General features: G+C 35.7%; 1 protein-coding gene across 3 annotated transcripts in view; it reads right to left on the bottom strand.

Annotated features, from left to right (window-relative positions):
- ANK2 (ankyrin 2, neuronal) overlaps window positions 1-17,872 on the bottom strand; it is an 843,213-nt gene that overhangs the window by 187,357 nt on the left and 637,984 nt on the right. For all 3 annotated transcript variants that reach the window (XM_006881082.1, XM_006881081.1, XM_006881083.1), the window contains 4 exons: window positions 13,709-13,894; window positions 13,258-13,281; window positions 10,019-10,117; window positions 8,525-8,623 (listed from right to left, as the gene is read on the bottom strand). In XM_006881082.1, coding sequence (XP_006881144.1) covers window positions 8,525-8,623; window positions 10,019-10,117; window positions 13,258-13,281; window positions 13,709-13,894 — 408 coding nt within the window. The remainder of the gene's footprint in view (window positions 1-8,524; window positions 8,624-10,018; window positions 10,118-13,257; window positions 13,282-13,708; window positions 13,895-17,872) is intronic.

Here is a 17,872-nt window from a genome sequence, read left to right on the forward strand (position 1 = left end):
GTCTCCAGTTTGGAGGCTCATGTGTGAGGCAGTTAGATTCTGAAAAGAGGGTTCAGTGTTTTGGTTGAGGGTCACATGTGGACTGTTTGGTTGGGTTTTATTTTGTTCAGAATTGTATGTAAACTGACTGCATTTACTGGATTTAGCTAACAATCAAGAGGCTGGAAACCTTTTGTTTAAGTCAATCAGAACTTGGTGGGTGGGCCTTTGTATTTAAAAGTCAGTTGAGCTCTTGGGCCTGCCCATCCTTGGGCCTGGTGTTAATTGTGTTTGGGACGAATATTCTTCTAGTACAACACTGGTCTTTCAGTTTGCTGTACTGAGGTAATTTTTGGTCGCTGTGATGCCTAACACTGTGCCACTGGTGCGTCAAATGCCATAATCATTAGACAAGGTGCACAGTGTTTGGTGGAGCTCCCAAACTGAGACAGGCTTGGAAGCAGGAGTGGAATCCACTACCTAAACAACATATCTCTGGAAACTATGAATGTAGAGAAATGACAATAGTTATAGAACAGAGCTCAGGTCTTTTGTTCATAAGGTTGCTATGATTCATGCTTGAATCAGCAGCACTTAACAACAACAACACAACTGTAGAATAATGGTATGTATAATCTTTTCTTTCTATTTCCAAGACTATTACATTGAGCTCTGCTTTCCGCCTAACAGAAATAATTCACTTAGATTACAATGTCTTCCTTATCTAACATTCAGAGTCTTTTATGTTGAGTCTCTTCCATTTGCCCATCCAAGGCCATGTTTCCTCCTTCTCAACTCCATGGTATGTCCTGACATACTGGCTTCTCTAGATTCTATCAGTAGTTTCCTTGTCAGCTGGGTTGGCTTTGTCAGAAAACCAACCAAAAGATGAATTAGGATTAAAAGGCAGCTTTACCAGGTGAAAAACACTAATGCAGTATAGAGATATAGAGAGTTATTTTGAATTTTGCATGAGATAAAAGTGGAAAATGAGGGATTTATATGTTATCTATCCTTTCATTGTCTTGATAATAGTTATTGTGGTAAAGCATGTAGTAGTTATAAGTTACATGACATTTAGATAAAACAATTTCCAACTTTATCCTTGGTGGGGAATTCCTTGACATAGTGAGTAGAGGCCTCATGTGCAATTAGCTTCTGAGTTTAGGCCCCTTAGTTACAGAGACCTGAGTTTGAAAGTTTATGTATTCCCAAGTCATGGGGATTTGGTTGCAATTCTAAGATCAGTCACTAGGAGTGAAGATCTCTGAGGTTCAACTTCATGAGGTAGAAAAACAGAAGATTTTTCTCACTTCACTTAACTCACAGCCTTGCTCGAAAGTTTAGGAAAAACTGTCTTAAATTCTGTTTGGGAAAGTGAAGAGTATCTTCTTTTCTTAAACTCTTACATGAAATATTCATTGTGCAATCACTTTTAAACGTTCAGAATCATCTGCGCATATTCAGAATAACAATAGGAACCTTGTGAAGAACACTTAATCAACCCACAAGATGATCAAGCAGCGACACCAATTCAAGGTTCTAAATCTTACATTGACTAATGTAATTTCTCTGCTTTTATAAAAGACATGTGAATATGATATCAATGTCAAGTTGCCCTAAAGCTCAATGTAGCTAAATCTTGACTCTTCTATAAAATAGAAATCAAATTATTGTATCGAGTTAACAAGTAATTGTCAGAAAAGCCTTTCTGGAAGTTTTAAATCAGATGATTTTCTTACTTAAAAATTTTCAATCTGTGTCTGAAGGTTATATTTTATGCCGCTGTCATCCTACCATTCCTCCTCCCACCAGTACTCTCTCCAATGTTATTTTTTTTCTATTGAAATCAGTTCACATTACACTAGAATGTTGTTAACTCTTAAAGGAGAAGATCAAGCAATAGTAGACCATCACTATTTATCTAGTTGGTAGATATCAGCACTAGATTTTGAAACCATTACTTTCCTTGTCTTTTTTTTTTGTTTTTACCATGCAATCCGCTTAGCCCATTCTTCAGCAGTATACTCTTCAGTTCTGTATTCAATGTAGATCAGCTTCCTTACTTGTGTGCCTTAGATCAAGTTACATAACTCCTCTGAAATATCATTTTCCCTATGATAATTTCATTTCTCAAGTGAAGAATTTATTATCTTCTTGAGAAAATAAGACATGCATAATTCATAACTTGTTAAGAAGATGAAATGAGATGATATTTGCAGAGTAGTTGGCAGGATGCCTACCACATCATATGCTTATGACAATGGCTGGCTGTTGTCAAACCTTTGGTTATTACCTTTACTAACAAGTAGTAAGGGTTGATTTTTTTTCCTGATGAAAAATTTGTTTAATTCATTATTCTTTAATTTTTTTATGTACTTACATTGTTTGCATTGTGCTTTAATTTTTTAGCCATAATCCTTATATAGGGGTATTTCCATATTTAAATTATAAATAATCTTAAAAACTAAGAAAAGAACAAGTGTCTTTAGTAAAGACTGAATTAATAAAATACATTTTTAACAAGCTTTGAAATTTATGTCTGAACATCAAAATGAGAGTTTTGTTGAGACCTACAAACCAGGGTTTTGTTGAAAATGTCTGAGTTTCACATTGTTGATAATAAGGGCCATCAAATCAAACACACCATAGCAACCCTATGTTCAAGCTCTGCCTGATCCTGCTTAGTCTCACTTCTCTGCTGTGCTTAAAAGCCTTTTATTGCATTCACTGTGTTAAGACATTTTATTGAGAGCCTTTCTCTCTTTCACCCACTACTATTTCATGCATTATGTCCTTCTCCAGGGAGGGACTAGCCTCTCCTGATAAGATGCTCACAACATGTAACATGAAGTCTCATAAGTATTGTTTATAAGGAACACAGTGGATGCACATTGTCAAAAATAAAGACTGATTTGCTTTCGCTTTTCCCAATCTGTGGTGTATTTAATACTCTTTGCCAATTCCACATTTTAATATTGCCACCTCCACAGTTCAAAGTAATAGATTCTTCTTCGATTTTCCTTTTTCATTGTGCAACTTGGCATATATATAAAACAATGGAATACATCAGACCTGAGTCAGGTGCACCTTAGTCTTTAGACTGGCATCCATGCTCTTTAGCACATCAAAGATATCCTTGGCAGCACAACTGCCAAATGCAATACATCCTTTATTCCTTGACTGCTATTTTCATTTGACTCATTGCTCTGTCATCCTGGGAATTGATTGTGGATCCCAGCAAAATAAAATCATTGAAAATTTCAATCTTTTCTCCATGTAACATGATGATGATTCTTGGCCCAGGGGTGAGGATTTTTGTTTTACTGATATTGAGATGTAACACAAATTGAAGGTTGTAGTCTTTGCTCTTCTGCAGTAAGTACTTTACGTCTTCTTCACTTTCTGCAAGCAACATTGTGTCATCTGCATAATGCAAGTTATTGATGAGTCTTCCTCCAATCCTAATACCACGTTCTCTTCATATAGTCCAGTTTATCAAATTGTTTGCTCAACATACAAACTGAATAGGTATGAACAGAAAATACAATTCTTATACATACTTTTCTTGATTTTAACCACACAGTCTTCATTTGTTCTGTAAAAGATGACTGATTTTTGTTGTGTACATTGGTTTCCCATGAGTCAAATTAAGTTCTGGGATTCCCATTCTTTGCAATATTAGTCATAATTTACCATTACCTATACAATCAAATGCCCTTGCATAGTCTATAAAACACAATTAATCATCTTCCAAAGAGCTAGTTTCACTTTTAACAAGCAAATGTTTTCTAGAAAGCTAGTTTCACTCTAAAGAATCACAAGGATCTTGGCTTAAGTAGGAACTCAGTAACTATTTATTTAAAGAATGAATGTTTGTATGGGTAAGCACAAAACTGACCAAATAAAAGTTCACTTTTTCTTGTAAATGCATGAATGAGGTCCCGTTTCGGTTTTGGGTTTGTGTTTGTTTGTTGTTTTTTTTTTTTAATATAAAAGCTACACTTAATGATACACTGAATATTATATGGTTCAATTGTTCTTTTCTATAATGAAGAAACAAGGACTCACATTTGATACGTTACTTGTTTAAGGACAACTAGTTAATAGCAGAATTAGCATAAGAATCTCTCTGCATCTTAGTTTCATGGAAATATATTGCCTTTTTGGAGTTATAATTGTTAATTTATATTGCAATTGAATGTAAACCATATAAATGAGATGATTTTTTAATTAAAAAATATCATGATAAGCAAAAAGAATCAACTGCTTCAATAATGAGTGAATACACTAGAAACTTATTAATGAAATATGTGTATTCACACATTGACCAAGGAGAAAATTATTTTACATATGCAAAACAGTTAGAAAACGTTGCATTTCCATTGAGTACTGTTGTTATATACTTTTGATAATGTTTCAACTCATACTCACCCTCAACAGCGGAAAAAACACTACACACTCCATATCATCCTCACAATCATTATTATATTTTAACCTATTGCTGCAGCCATGGTGGCAATACATTTTACTGAGGGTCTTTCTCTTTTTTGCTGACCAAAGCATAATACCCTTTTCCTAGAGATTTGTCCTTTCTGATAACATGCCCAAAGCATGTAAGATGAAATCTTTGTTAAACTCTGTTCTAAGGATCAATTTGGCTGCATTTCTTCCAAGATAGATGTGTTCCTTCTTCTTGCAGTCCATGGTGCATTCAATATTCGTTTTTTAACACTACAATAAAAATGCATCCATTTTTCTGTCTTCTTATTTAGTGTCCAGATTTCACATGCATATGAAGCAAATGTGTTCCCTTCAATTATGTAAAAGCCTCTTCATTCACATCATATGAAGAACATTTCACCACTGCTCTGTTTTGCAGCCAGTCTCTTTTCTCTCTTTCAGCAATAGTGAGGTGAGACATTTTCCTTGGGGAAGAAAATGCCATTGTTGCAATTAACATCTTTCACATGAACCACATGAAAAGAGCCAGGTTGTCTCTCTCAGTTAGTGATTACACTAACTATTTTCAGGTTAGCACCTCTAGTCACCATGCACAAGTTACTAGTATGTAACTTGAAATAAATAATCTTCCAGTCTCCCAAACAATTTGAATTTGAATGATATCAGTCACCTTGATGAGAGGATTAGGGCAGAGGATGGTTCAAGCATCCTGGGTACCAGATGTTGTCATAGTTTGTTATGTTCTGTCTAGTCTCCTGTGACCCATAGTGACCCTAACACAGCAGCTCTAAAGCCTGGCCTGTCCTGAGCCAGTCTCACTAATTCCAACACATCAACCTCCAGTTACTGTATCAATCCATCTCTTCTGGGGTCTTCTTCTCCTGTTCTGTCCATCCACTCTTCCAAGCATAATGTCCTTCTTCAAGGACCAGTCTCTCTTGGCCAAATGCCCAAATTATGTGAGATGGAGCTTAAAAATCCTAGTCTCCAAGGAGAAACTTGGTTCTGCCGTATCCAAGACAAACCCTTTTGTTTTCTTGGCAGTCCATGGTATGTTCAAGACTCTTCCCCAGCACCACAATTTGAAGACAGCAATTGTTCTACTGTAATCCTTAATCAATGTTCAACTCACGAAGATCTTTCTTACTTTGCACTGTGTGTATTTTGTCTCCTCAGGTGTAATGCAGGAAACAGCAAATCAAACTTTAGTGTCATAGATCAAATGGAAATTGTCTCCAATCTTGTCAACATTGATCATATCCATAAACACAACAAGGTAGGTTATATCAATTCAGACTTTGCCATTATTCTTAATGAACTGCTGTATGCAGATCTTTTCAATTTTACCTCCTGTCAGGATATATTTTGGTCTGTTTCTTAAGAAAACAATTACTGGCAAACATGTCCGTTTGTGGGACCAGAAGATGGATGAGCAAATACACCAGTCAGTTTGCGCAGCATTCAATATTTTGGAAACACTATATGCTTCAGAATCATTCAATGTTTTGGAGCTGCTACATGCTTCAGATGCTTCTTGGGATCATGAATCATGGTCTTTGCTGGGCACAGAAAGAGCCTCATTTGATTTATTGACTGCTGCTTCTATGGAGGTTGATAGTGGATCTAAGTAAAACACTTGACAACTTCAATAATATAGTTTACTACTCCATATGTGAGTATTTTTATTATCATGATATTGAAGTATAATCTATATGGAAGGCTGTAGTCTTTAAATTTCACCAATAGAAACTTCAAGTCTTCATCATCAGTAAGTGCAACAAGTCTTCACAAGTTCTACAAAGAAGGTTGTGTCATCTCTGTACATTGCAGGCTGTTAGAGTCTTCCTGCAACCCTAATTCTATGTTGTATTCTTCTTCATATAATCCAGTTTTCAGGATTATTTGCTCAACCTACAGAATGATTTACTGATACTCTTAATGATTTGACATTTTCAATGGAGAAAGAAACATTACTTTAAAGTGAGTTACTGTTAGGAATGGTCTTAAATGAGGAAATGTTGTTGTTGTTGTTGTTGATTGCCTTCAAGTTGAGCATGACTCACAGTGACCCTATGAAAAAAAATCCTGAAGCCCCTCTACAACTATTGACATTTATCAAAGTTCATAGAGTTTGGAGGCATGTTGTTTAGGAAGTAGATGCCACTCCTGCTTTCAAACCTGTCATATTATGTTATTGTTTTTATGTACCATTGCATCATCTGTGATGTATGACCCTATGTACAGCAGCTCTGAACCCTTCCCTGTCCTGAGCCAATCTAACTAACTTCAACACACCAACCCCCATCACCCCAGTTACTGTATCAATTCATCTCATCTGGGGTCTCCATCTCCTGCACTGTCCATCCACCATTCTGAGCATGATGTCCTTCTCCAAAGACTGATCTCTCCTGGCCATGTGTCCAAAGTAAGTGAGGCAGAACTTCAAAGCCCAGCCTCCAAGGAAAGACTTGGTATCACCCTCTCTTGGCAGTTCATGGTATGAACTTTTCCAGCCCTACAACTCAAAGGCATCTATTCTTCTGTCATCCTTAGTCATTGTCCAACTCTCTGAAGCATAACATGTAATTGAGAAGACCATGGCCTGGATTAGGCACACCTTTGTATCTAGACTAATATTGATGTTCTTCAGCACTCTGGAGAGGTCCATGACAGCAGATTTCCCCAATGCAATTCATCTTTTGATTTCCTGACTGCTGGTTTTAAGAGTGTTGATTGTGGAGGCAAGCAAGCTATAATTGTTAACAACCCCAATCTCTTCTCCATCTGTTATGGTGCTGCCAATTGGCCCAGTGGTGAGAATCTTTGTCTTCTTGATGTTGAGCTTCAATCCATATTGAAGACTCCAGTCCTTGACCTTTTGTAGCAAGTGCAAACAAAGTTGTGCCATCTGCATATAGTAAGTTGTTAATGAGTCTTCCTCTAATACTGATAGCACACACCTCCTCATAAAGTCATGCTTCCCAAATGATCTGTTCTGCATATAGATTGAAAAAGTATGGAGACATAATGTATCCCTGATGCATTCCCTTCCTGATTTTGAACTATGCAGTGTTTCCTTGTTCTGTTCTGAGGATTACTTCCTGGTTCAAGTATAGGTTTCACATAAGCACAATCAAGTGTTCTCTGATTCTCATTCTTTTCAAAGTTAGCCATAATTTGTTGTGATCCACACAGTCAAATGCCTTTGCATACCCAATGAAACATATATAGACATTCCCCTGGTGCTCTTTGGTGTCTGCCACAATCCATCTGACATTGACAATAAAGTCTCTAGTGCCATGGCCTCTTTTAAACCCCGCTTGTATTTCTGGTGGTTTTCTGTTGAGTAGTTAAACAATTGATACTATTTCTAAAATAGGGTGCTTGGCATCCGTGGTAAAGAGCTGTGCTGCCAAGCCAAAGGCATGTGGTTTGAATCTACCAGATGTTTCTTAGGAAGAAGATGGACATTCTCCTCCTATGTGGTTTACTGCCACTTGAAACCCACTGGAGGCTTAGCTATAAGTCTGTTCTGTCTTGGTAGTACATGAGGAGAGTCATAGTTTATTAACAAGTTTGAGATGAATGAAGGCTATAGTATCTTACAAAGATAAAAAACATATTAATTGTCCATAAACAGAATCAGGTAAGAAAATGTATCAGGCATTGAAAAAGAAGGGAAGACAGATAATTTCAAGATGAACTCAAATTCTTTTTTGTAAATACCACAGTCTCATAGACTAATACCCACTAAGATGCTTAGCTTCTTGATATTCACAACTGATGAAATAAGAGATAATAAATCCAATTTTTGAGTCTAGTCCCAGAAAAATAAAAAAAGGCTAGGCAAACTGTCACATTGAGAGATTAGCAGTTTGTTTCTCTGCGCTCTTATGAGCAAATATTAATTTCACTTTATGATGTGAAATGCTTAAACATTGCATGAGATTTCAATCAAATCCAAGAAAGAAATTCCCTTGAAAACATGCTGCCCTTGTTATGGGTTGATGTTTTAATTAGCTTGATAGGAGGATACAAAGAAATAGCAGTCATAGGATATTGATAGAATGGAGACACTCACCCTAGTTTTGGCGTCGATCTGGCCTCCACGATCCAGTAAGAGCTTTACCATGTTTGTGTTTCCCCTTTTGGAAGCCACATGTAGAGGAGTGATTCCATTCTACACCACAAAGGGACAAAGCAAGAGTAAGATGGATAAACAAAGAGTAAGATGGATAAAACAAGAGTAAGATGGTGAGACAGGGCATGATGTTGACGACTTTGCTAAAGGGCACAAGGAGATGTGACCCATGTAGTAACCTGATCAAGGTTTCTAATGTTTCAGTAGCTTTGATTTTTAGGGAAAAAAGAACTAACAAACAAAAACCACTAGAGTTAGAGCATGGGATGATACTACATAGCTAATTTAGTCAATATCTTTAAGTCAAGTGTACATTACTGCTGAGACACAAAGGAAGAACTGATGTGTAATGCAAACAAAAGTTTAAAACCTAGCTAGTTCAAATTCATTCCTTTTATAAAATTCTTGTATTTAAAATATTCAGGAATCACAAAGTTTCGTATGCTTTAAAGCAGAATATAAATACATGATAATGTCTCTTGGGAAAAAAAGGATTCTTTAAAACATCTTCAGAATGGTTCAATAACAAAAAATAAACAAGTAAGCAAAAAATTTTCAAAGCTTTAAAATGAAAACAAAGTTGTTTCAGTACAGACAGCATGTTAGGACAGAAATTTCTATACATATCAATGGCAATATTTGATTGGCTACTTATAATGATAGCAAAAATACATATTTTCTTTTCCTTCATGTCTAATTTTTTAAACATTTTTTAGTTGGTATTCTTATTTTATAAGGATAATCACCAATGGACATTTGTAAATTTTTACTATATGAAAACATTACATTATTTTATTTATATCAATATACTGAGCTTTATTTACAAAGTAGTTTAAGTCTCTGCAATAAAAGTGAACAACTAAAGATACATAAAATATGTCTTTTTGGTATTTTTATAGGATTTTTCATGAGCAAATTCTCAATAAGAATTGTTATAAATTTCCTATCACACTGTGTGCTTTACAATATTTATAATATAGTACTTGTACATTAACTTAACATTTTAAGAATTTCATTGTCTATTAACCTAAAATTGGTCTAGGCTTATGTAAATAGCAATTTTACAAGTAACCTTATTTCATTATTAAATAAGGAAAAATATTAATAAAGTAGTCTTTTTAAATTTTAAATCTAAATATAATTTACAGCCTGTGTAAGTTTAAAGAAAGATGTCTGAATTAATATAATCCTTAACTGAATGTTTTATGAGCATATGAATTTATAAGTCTTATTTTTCACTTGTTCGAGTTATGCTGACTTCTGTGATTTGAAAGAAGAGATGAAAATGGTAATATCACTAGCACAGATGCAATCAAGGAAAAAAGAAATAAAACCTTTAAGAGAGCCAATCATTACTCTTACTTTTCAAGCACAGCTTCACAGTAAAATATTCATTTGCTGGCATCTAAAATAAAAAGCTATTTCAGGGCCTACCCTGGCTGTGAAGTCCACAGCAGCTCCCCGGTTTAGAAGAAGGGTGGCCACGTTGACATTTCCATAGTGTGCAGCTATGTGCAAAGGGGTAAAACCACTCTAGGGAAAGCAGATAAAATGACGGTCAGTAAAGCAGTTTTTGTCTATTTGCTGCAGTCCTGAATTAGCAAAAACCCTACATGGCAACCAACATAAGAGCAACATAATTCAGACGATAAATGCTTTCATAAGATTCTAAATTTTAGTGCAATAAGGTTGTAAATAACTGCATTGTCTTTGGTCAGACTATGCCAGTGCAATAATAATAAAAAAGGTTAAGCACTAAAAGTTACCAATATATTTGGATTCAACACAAACAGGAAAAAAACTTAATGCATGAGATCGAACCAGTTTAACTATAAAATAAGGATTAACTAGGTTAAATCAGTTAGATAGGAACTAAAGACGTCATCGCTTTCAGAATATTTTTAGACATTGGCCTGAAAATGCTAAATGGAATGGAAGAAAAGCATGTTCATTTTCACCTCATTTCCTGATGAAAATTTTATTAGTAAACGTTGCCATTTTGACAGTTGAAGCATAATATCACTTTTCTCATGAAAAATTATACAAAAGTGATTATTTTTTTCCTCTATAATTTTTACTGTTGTTGTTGTTGTTAAGTGCCATCGAGTCGCAGGTGACTCATAGCGACCCTATGAAGGAGAGTCCTCGACGCTTGGGTGTCTTTTATCCTTTCTCCAGGTTCATAGGGTTTCCTGAGACAAGCTATTATGGAAGTGGATGCCACTCCTCCTTCCAAGCTTGTTTAATCGGGGAGCTCCACCCTACTCTTAGTCAGCACTGGGTAGCCAACCATTAACGCATTTGACACGTCGGTGTCACAGATTATTTTCACTACTTAATAAAAAAGTATAGAAAAAATGTTGTTGCTTTGTATGTTGAGTCAGAACTGGTCCGTAGCTGAGCGTCTAGTGGGTTTTCAGTGTCAGTTAATTATGAGGGAGGAGACTGCCCATCTTTCTCCCACAGAGCAGCTGGTAGATTGAAACTATGTGCATTTGGGATGGCACCACATTCCCTTACCACTAGGCCACCAGAGCGCCTGTGATTTTGAGATGATTTCATATTGTTTTCTTTGAAATGTATTTTGCAAAGTATTTAAGGAATGTCTTCTAAGTCACAACGGTTCTTTCCTACTCACTTCATTGGTTTTGGAAACAGTTTTCAAAATCCTAAACAGTCAGTCTAGTGAAAAAAATACCTTTGGGCTAACAGCAATATTTCTATCTATCAAAGCCAGAACAACAAAAACCAATTTAATTCTTAAACCAAATCTGAGGACTATAGTGAAGATATTTTTGTATCCACCCGCTACCAAATATTCACTGAAAATAGAGGGTAAAAAAATCCAACTTCAATCTTGCCATGATTTTAAATAATGTCAAGATTTTATGGGTTTTTTAAAAATAATTTATTTTTTCCACTTTATCCTGCTATTTCCTGCCATAAAGACATATCTGGAATCGGTGCCTATTATTCAAGCTCCAATTTGATTTCAGAAAAACTGCTGGTGAATAATTTTCAAATCAAAATAAGTATAATAATATTACAGTACTCATTTTTCAAAATAAACTAATTTATTATCTGACAACGTAATGGACCATCCATGATAATACAGCAGACTGTGATTCTTAGAATAACACAAAATTGTTTTAAGCCTGGTCGGAGTCACTCAGCCCAATGTACAAGAAAGTAGGAGGCAGAGTTAATCTTTCTACAGAATTAAAGATATAGCTATTTGCTCCATTTTATACTATACTATATCCTCAGAGGAATATTTCAAGACTAACCATTAAGAAGTAACTGAAGACCTATGTGTTAGAAAATCCTTGAGTATCACAAACTGTTAATCCAGTAGACTTTAACAAAAAAAATTTGTCAGTCACCAGATGAAAGTTCTGGAGATCTATTTCCAAATTATCACTCCTTGAAGACCCTGTGGAGCACAGTTCTACTCTGAACCACAAGGACCAATGAGGAGTCAGAGTTGCCTTAATAGCAACTTCTCCTTTCAACATGATGCTGCTAGTTAATATTATTGTCAAGAATTTCTCTTAAGCAATCTCCAAAAACATGAATTAAACGTCAAAGAATATAAATAACTAAAAAGTCATTTTTATGATTCAGTCTTGAATAATTTCACCTATCAGTAAGACCTTTTACAAAATGAAACTTCTGAGTAAGATTCCATGCAAGGATAGGTAACAAAAGAAATTATGAGAATAACAAAAATATCTTTATACCTTAGTGGGTAAATTTGTCTAAATATAAGATTAAAATCATGGAAACACATTGTTCTTGGTAAACATGAGGAGTGCAGTTTCTAAACTACTACAGGTATACAGTTTAGCAACCAAATGTGATACTGAGTTTTTTTGTTTTGGGTTTTGTGGTTTTTTTGGTCACGTTAGTTTAAAGAATCCCCTTAATGAAACTGCAGTCAAGCTGTGTGACTGCTTGTTCTGGAATATAGGTTAATCTTTAAAACATACTTTTACAATTTTTGTTTTACTTTATCTCTGTAGCAGTGGCCAAAGAGAGATTTCTAGCTACACATACACAAACACAGGTTTCTGGAATTAATATTCTTGGATGGATATACCTTATTTGGGTTGGAGGAAAATATGATTTCATAACAAGAATTTCAAGAATTAGTAAGATAAAAGCAAATGGTTAGCTTATAAAATACTCAGTAATCATTATTGATTATATAGAATGAAGTAAAGGAAAAATAGAAAGCAGAACGAGAGTGGGGACAAAGCCTTGCTGTTAAAGGTTAAAACAGGGTGGAAGAAAAATTACCCTAATTTTCACTTTTCTAAGCTCTAAAGTGAGAGATCTCATTAAGAAAATGTGATCACACCTCTTCTTAACAAAAAGTTATTGGTCAATTATTGATAGGACCAGTTTTAACTAAAATTCCATATTGGCTTAGAATTTCATATCATGCTCTACCTAGATAAACTACTTAGATGGTTTCACTGATTGAATAATGTCTTATTTTAAATTATTTTAAAGCTTTAATTTGCTTTTAATAGGGGAAATTTTCCAAATTAATTTCCAAATAAGAAAAACTCTATTAGCATATATTAGTGAGCATTTACTTTAATTTGGAGAAAGGAAATTTTTTAAAACCATAAAATAATATATATCTTGATATAACCACAATACTGTACCTCAGTTGTCCTATTCACCATCATCTGAAGCAGTGTTGTTTGGAAAAAAGAGGGAAATCGTTACACAGTGCAAAAGGAAAGAAATCGTTAAGTGGCTCATTACAATTCATCCTACTTTTCTAACACACCAAAATGCCTTTGAAAACATATCCTATGAACACAACATGGCTTTACCTTTCTGTTTCCATTACTTATGAAAATAAACAGAGTAAATGAGATTTCTCAAAAGTAGAACCTCAGAATAATCATCTTGCATTCATTCTTCTTTCATTGTTTTTACTGTACCCAATAGATAGTCCCTTTCTTTCTGAAACACCTCAGAAACTAATTTTTCTCTTTTCATGACCATAAGGAAATTTGCACTGTCACTACAGCCTACGACTTTCTCATATCCCTGGAAGAATCTGGCTTTCCGGAGAGTTCAATTTCCATAAATGCTTTCAGCTTTTACCTTGGATTGTACGTCAGCATTGTGATCATTCTGAAGCAGGAGTGCGGCAGATTTGGTGTCATCTTTCCTTGCTGCAATATGTAGGGCCGGTAGCCTCACTTTGCCCTTGGTGTCATTCTCCAAGAGGATGGCCACTGCCTGGTTGTGCCCCTGCTGGAGCGCCACAGCGAGGGGTGTGAAGCCATCCTGGTGACAAAAGAAACAGAAGGAAAAAGCCTTCCAATAACTTTTGGACACTTGGAATTCAGTACTATGCAAAAGTATTACTACTAGTTCTTAATAATTCAAATTGAACAGCAATAGAATCAAATAGTGTTGTGATGTTTAAAATGGAATTATAATTATAATAATTTGCCATAGTAGAAACTACTTTGATCAGACTGTTTTCATATTTTCTTCTACATATTTTGAAAAATCTCCCCGCTGCTTAGCAAGCATTCTGGAGATACACCATAAATGCATATTTTACAAAGGTAAAGTAGAAAGCAGAATCCCGACTAAGCAATGCTTGCTAATGTAAAGAGGCAGGAGAGGTGGAAAGAACAGGTGTCAATTCTGATTAGGGAGCAAGGACATAAGAACTCAGAAGGAGAAATAAAATAAATAATCAACTATACAATTTGCTTTTTAAAATAAAGTCAACCAATACAAGGGAGGGGAGAATGATAACTGGATGAGATGCTCTATTATCAATTCAATTCAGGAGTATAATATACTGAACTCTTTGATAAGTCAGGCTAGTTCATTATCCTTGCACTTAATAACTTTTAATGAAATACTTTGATATTAAATTATGTGTGATGAGTAATTAGCGTTCCTATTTTAAATTTTAAAGGAAAGATAGTTAACAATCAACCATATTGCTGAAAAGCCTTAACTATCTGCAAGGAGAAAAAACTACCACAGAAAACCAGTACTAACATTCAGCAGCTTTACTTTATCTCATAATTTATCTAGCAATGTTAATTGCTAGAACTATGTGAAATTTTAGGGAGCACTGGTGGCCTACTGGCAGGAAGCTGCACTGCAAACCCCAAAGCACACGGTTTGAATCCACCACATGTCCTGGGGGAGAAGGATGGGCAATTTCACCCCCTGAATGAGATTAACTGCCTCTGAAAACCTGCTGGAGGATCAGCTATGGGTCAGTTACACAACAACAGTCACCTATGTGAAATTTTAAAACTTTAAATATCTTGTTCAAAAGTGAGTTCTATTACCATATTGAATTATCTTACAATTACGTGATTGTTAAGTAGTTGTAACATCGTGATTAATCATTGATTCAGACAGATCAACTAACAGATTCAGTTGGTGTATTCTTAAAGTATATTCATATGTGTGTGTATAAGACTGCCTGTAATTGGGAGAAATGTTATTTTTATGTACTGTCAAGTTGCCTACAACTCATAAAGACCTTATGAACAACAGACTGGAACATTGCCCTATTCTGTACCATCCTCACACTCTCTGCTCATCCTCTCTTCCTCTGGCCACAGCCCTTCCCAACATGGTATCTTTTTCTATGGAGAAGGATATGAAATATTAATCAATTATGTAGTCCTGTAAAGAATTTCTTTTAACAGAATGATAATAAACTAAAAGGGAAAGATAAAGGTTTTCCCAGATGTTTGCTTCTTGGTAACCAACTAAATTTGTAACGATCTAATCAAGAAGATCACCAATAAGATGGCTAGACCAAGTGGCTGTAACAATAGGCTTACGAATACATGTCAGAGAGATCTTGAAGATGGTGCAGGGTAGGACAAGGTTCAGATCTGTGGTTCATATGGTCACAGCGAGTCATAGCGAACCTGATGGCACCTAACAACACCAGTCATGGAAAAAAATAGTTCTAGCTACTTATATTTTTCTAAAAATGAGATATTAACAGGATATGTGTTTAAGCTATACTTCAGTACTTCATATGATTATTTTCACAACTCATTTTTCTCCATGGATAGCAGAAGAACTTTTATCTTTCTAAAGAAATCACAGTGTAACATGATCTCCATGGATGCAATGCACAGAAATGGGTATTTCTGGAAGCTGAAAGAAATGCAGCAGGGCTCTGCAGATGAAAGGAGCCAGGGGACAGCTGAGAATGCCAGCAAGCTGAGGTTTGCCTAAACTGTACACTAGACACATTGATTCTATTTGGTAAATTGTTGTTGTTTTTATGTGCCCTTGAGTCCCTTGTGACTCATAGCAACTCCATGCACAACAGCCCTGAACCCTGCTCTATCCTGTACCAATTTTATTGTCTTCGACATACCTACCCCCATTACCCCAGTCCCTGAATCAATCCACCTCATCGAAGGCCTTCTTCTCTTGTCCTATCCCTCCCAAGCATCAAGTCCTTCTCCAAGGACTGTCCTGCTTTGCAGCATGTCCAAAGTACATCAGATGAAGCTTCAGAATCCTTTACTCCAAGGATCAGCCTGGTCTCAGCCTCTCTAGGATGAACCTGTTTGTTCTCCTAGCAGTCCATGGTATATTCAATACTCTTCTCCTCTCTAACAACACAGCTCAAAGGCATCAATTCTCCTTCTATCAGCCCTAGTCATACAACTCTTATATTAATATTAAAAACATGGAATCTATTTGGTAATTGGAAGAATCTTATAGTGGAAAATTTTGAAGTTTTTTTTTCTGTTTTCCTGATAAATAGATTCTGTCTTCAAAATCAAATGAAATCAAACAACATAGATTTTTATATCTTGGTACACTTTTCAGTGGTCATGGGGAAGAGGTATAGTCTCATATTGGTGCCCAACTAATCTTTGCCTTGTTTATTCACTTGTTTATTTCCTGTCAGAATTAGTATTTCAGATAATGTCTGTCCCAACTAAAAAAAAAAATTACACTATACTACGTAGCAAGAGGGTAAAATCTGTGTATCTTGAAGGTAAACCCAAACCAAACCCTGTCAAGGAGTTGATCTGGCTCACAGGAACCCTCCATTCAATTTCTGAGGCTGTGGACCTTTACACAATAAGACTTCCCATTTGTCTCCCTCAGAGTAACTGACGAATTTGAACAAATGGCCTTCATGTTAGCAGTGCAACTGGTAACTGGAGATCTTTGTGAACTGAGTAACAGGTTGACATTGCCATCAAGTCAGAACTGACACATAGCAGACCTTCTACAGATTTAAAGAAGTGATACATTGAAGGGGAAGAGACTGTCTTTCTTCCACAGAGCTGTTGGTGGATTTAAGCCAACAGAGAGATATCACCTTTGGGTTTTTGCAGCTTAACTCTCAACACTCTAGGCTACCAGAGATCCCCAATAGAGAATTTGAAATCATTTCATACTAGGCAGCTGGGGTAGAAACTAAGTTTTCAAGTTATAATCGTATTTGAGGTTTTTAAATGAGAACAAGCTGTCATGAAGTTATTACAACTATTTATTGGCTTCACAAAATGTTATCTCTCAAAAGGACTCCAAATGGGTTTAATAGATCTTAGTGATTCTGCCTCCCTCTACTGCCATACAAGCACCAAATGTGGAGTAGAGGGAGGAAGTTAAATATTTATTTTACCTAACGACTTAATTTTTTTTTCTTGTGTGTACTGCCGAATCAAATCCAACTGACACAGGGGGAGATTTTCTCTCCTCCAGCAGAGCATCTGGTGGATTCAAACCACGTGCCTTCAGGATTATAGTGCAGTTTCTTACCACTAAGCCACCAGATATCCCCCTAAGGACTTAATTTTTAAGAAAAGAAATCATATTGAAGGTAAAAAATTATCAATATGTATGGCAAGTCATCTTTTACTTGGGCAGAAAATTTTGGATTTTTATCAGTGGAGTCACACAGTAATGTATTCATAATAAGCAATACATTTTTGCATGGTTTAGGAGAAATGGGTAAGGAGAGCCCATCCCAAAGAAGTTATCTTTTCCTCTTCTCCAGACGCCTTCACTACCCTTCACACACCTTCCAGTAACTCTTGAGGCTTAGTCTCCAATAATAGGAGCTTTGGAAGGGTCATGTAGGAAAAAAACCACTGTACTAGGCAGCCATTGAACTTGCTTCTTGATCTAAACTATGAAGAAAAAATGCAAAGTTCGTTCCACTTAAAGAGGGAATCCTTAGAAAAAGGAAAGTGATAGACTAGATTGAGTGATAGGTCTAGAAGTTGTTACCCACTTCAACCC

The sequence above is a fragment of the Elephantulus edwardii genome, unplaced genomic scaffold (genome assembly GCF_000299155.1).
Source record: "Elephantulus edwardii isolate Elephantulus edwardi_28Jun2011 unplaced genomic scaffold, EleEdw1.0 scaffold00012, whole genome shotgun sequence".
NCBI classification, from domain to species: domain Eukaryota; kingdom Metazoa; phylum Chordata; class Mammalia; order Macroscelidea; family Macroscelididae; genus Elephantulus; species Elephantulus edwardii.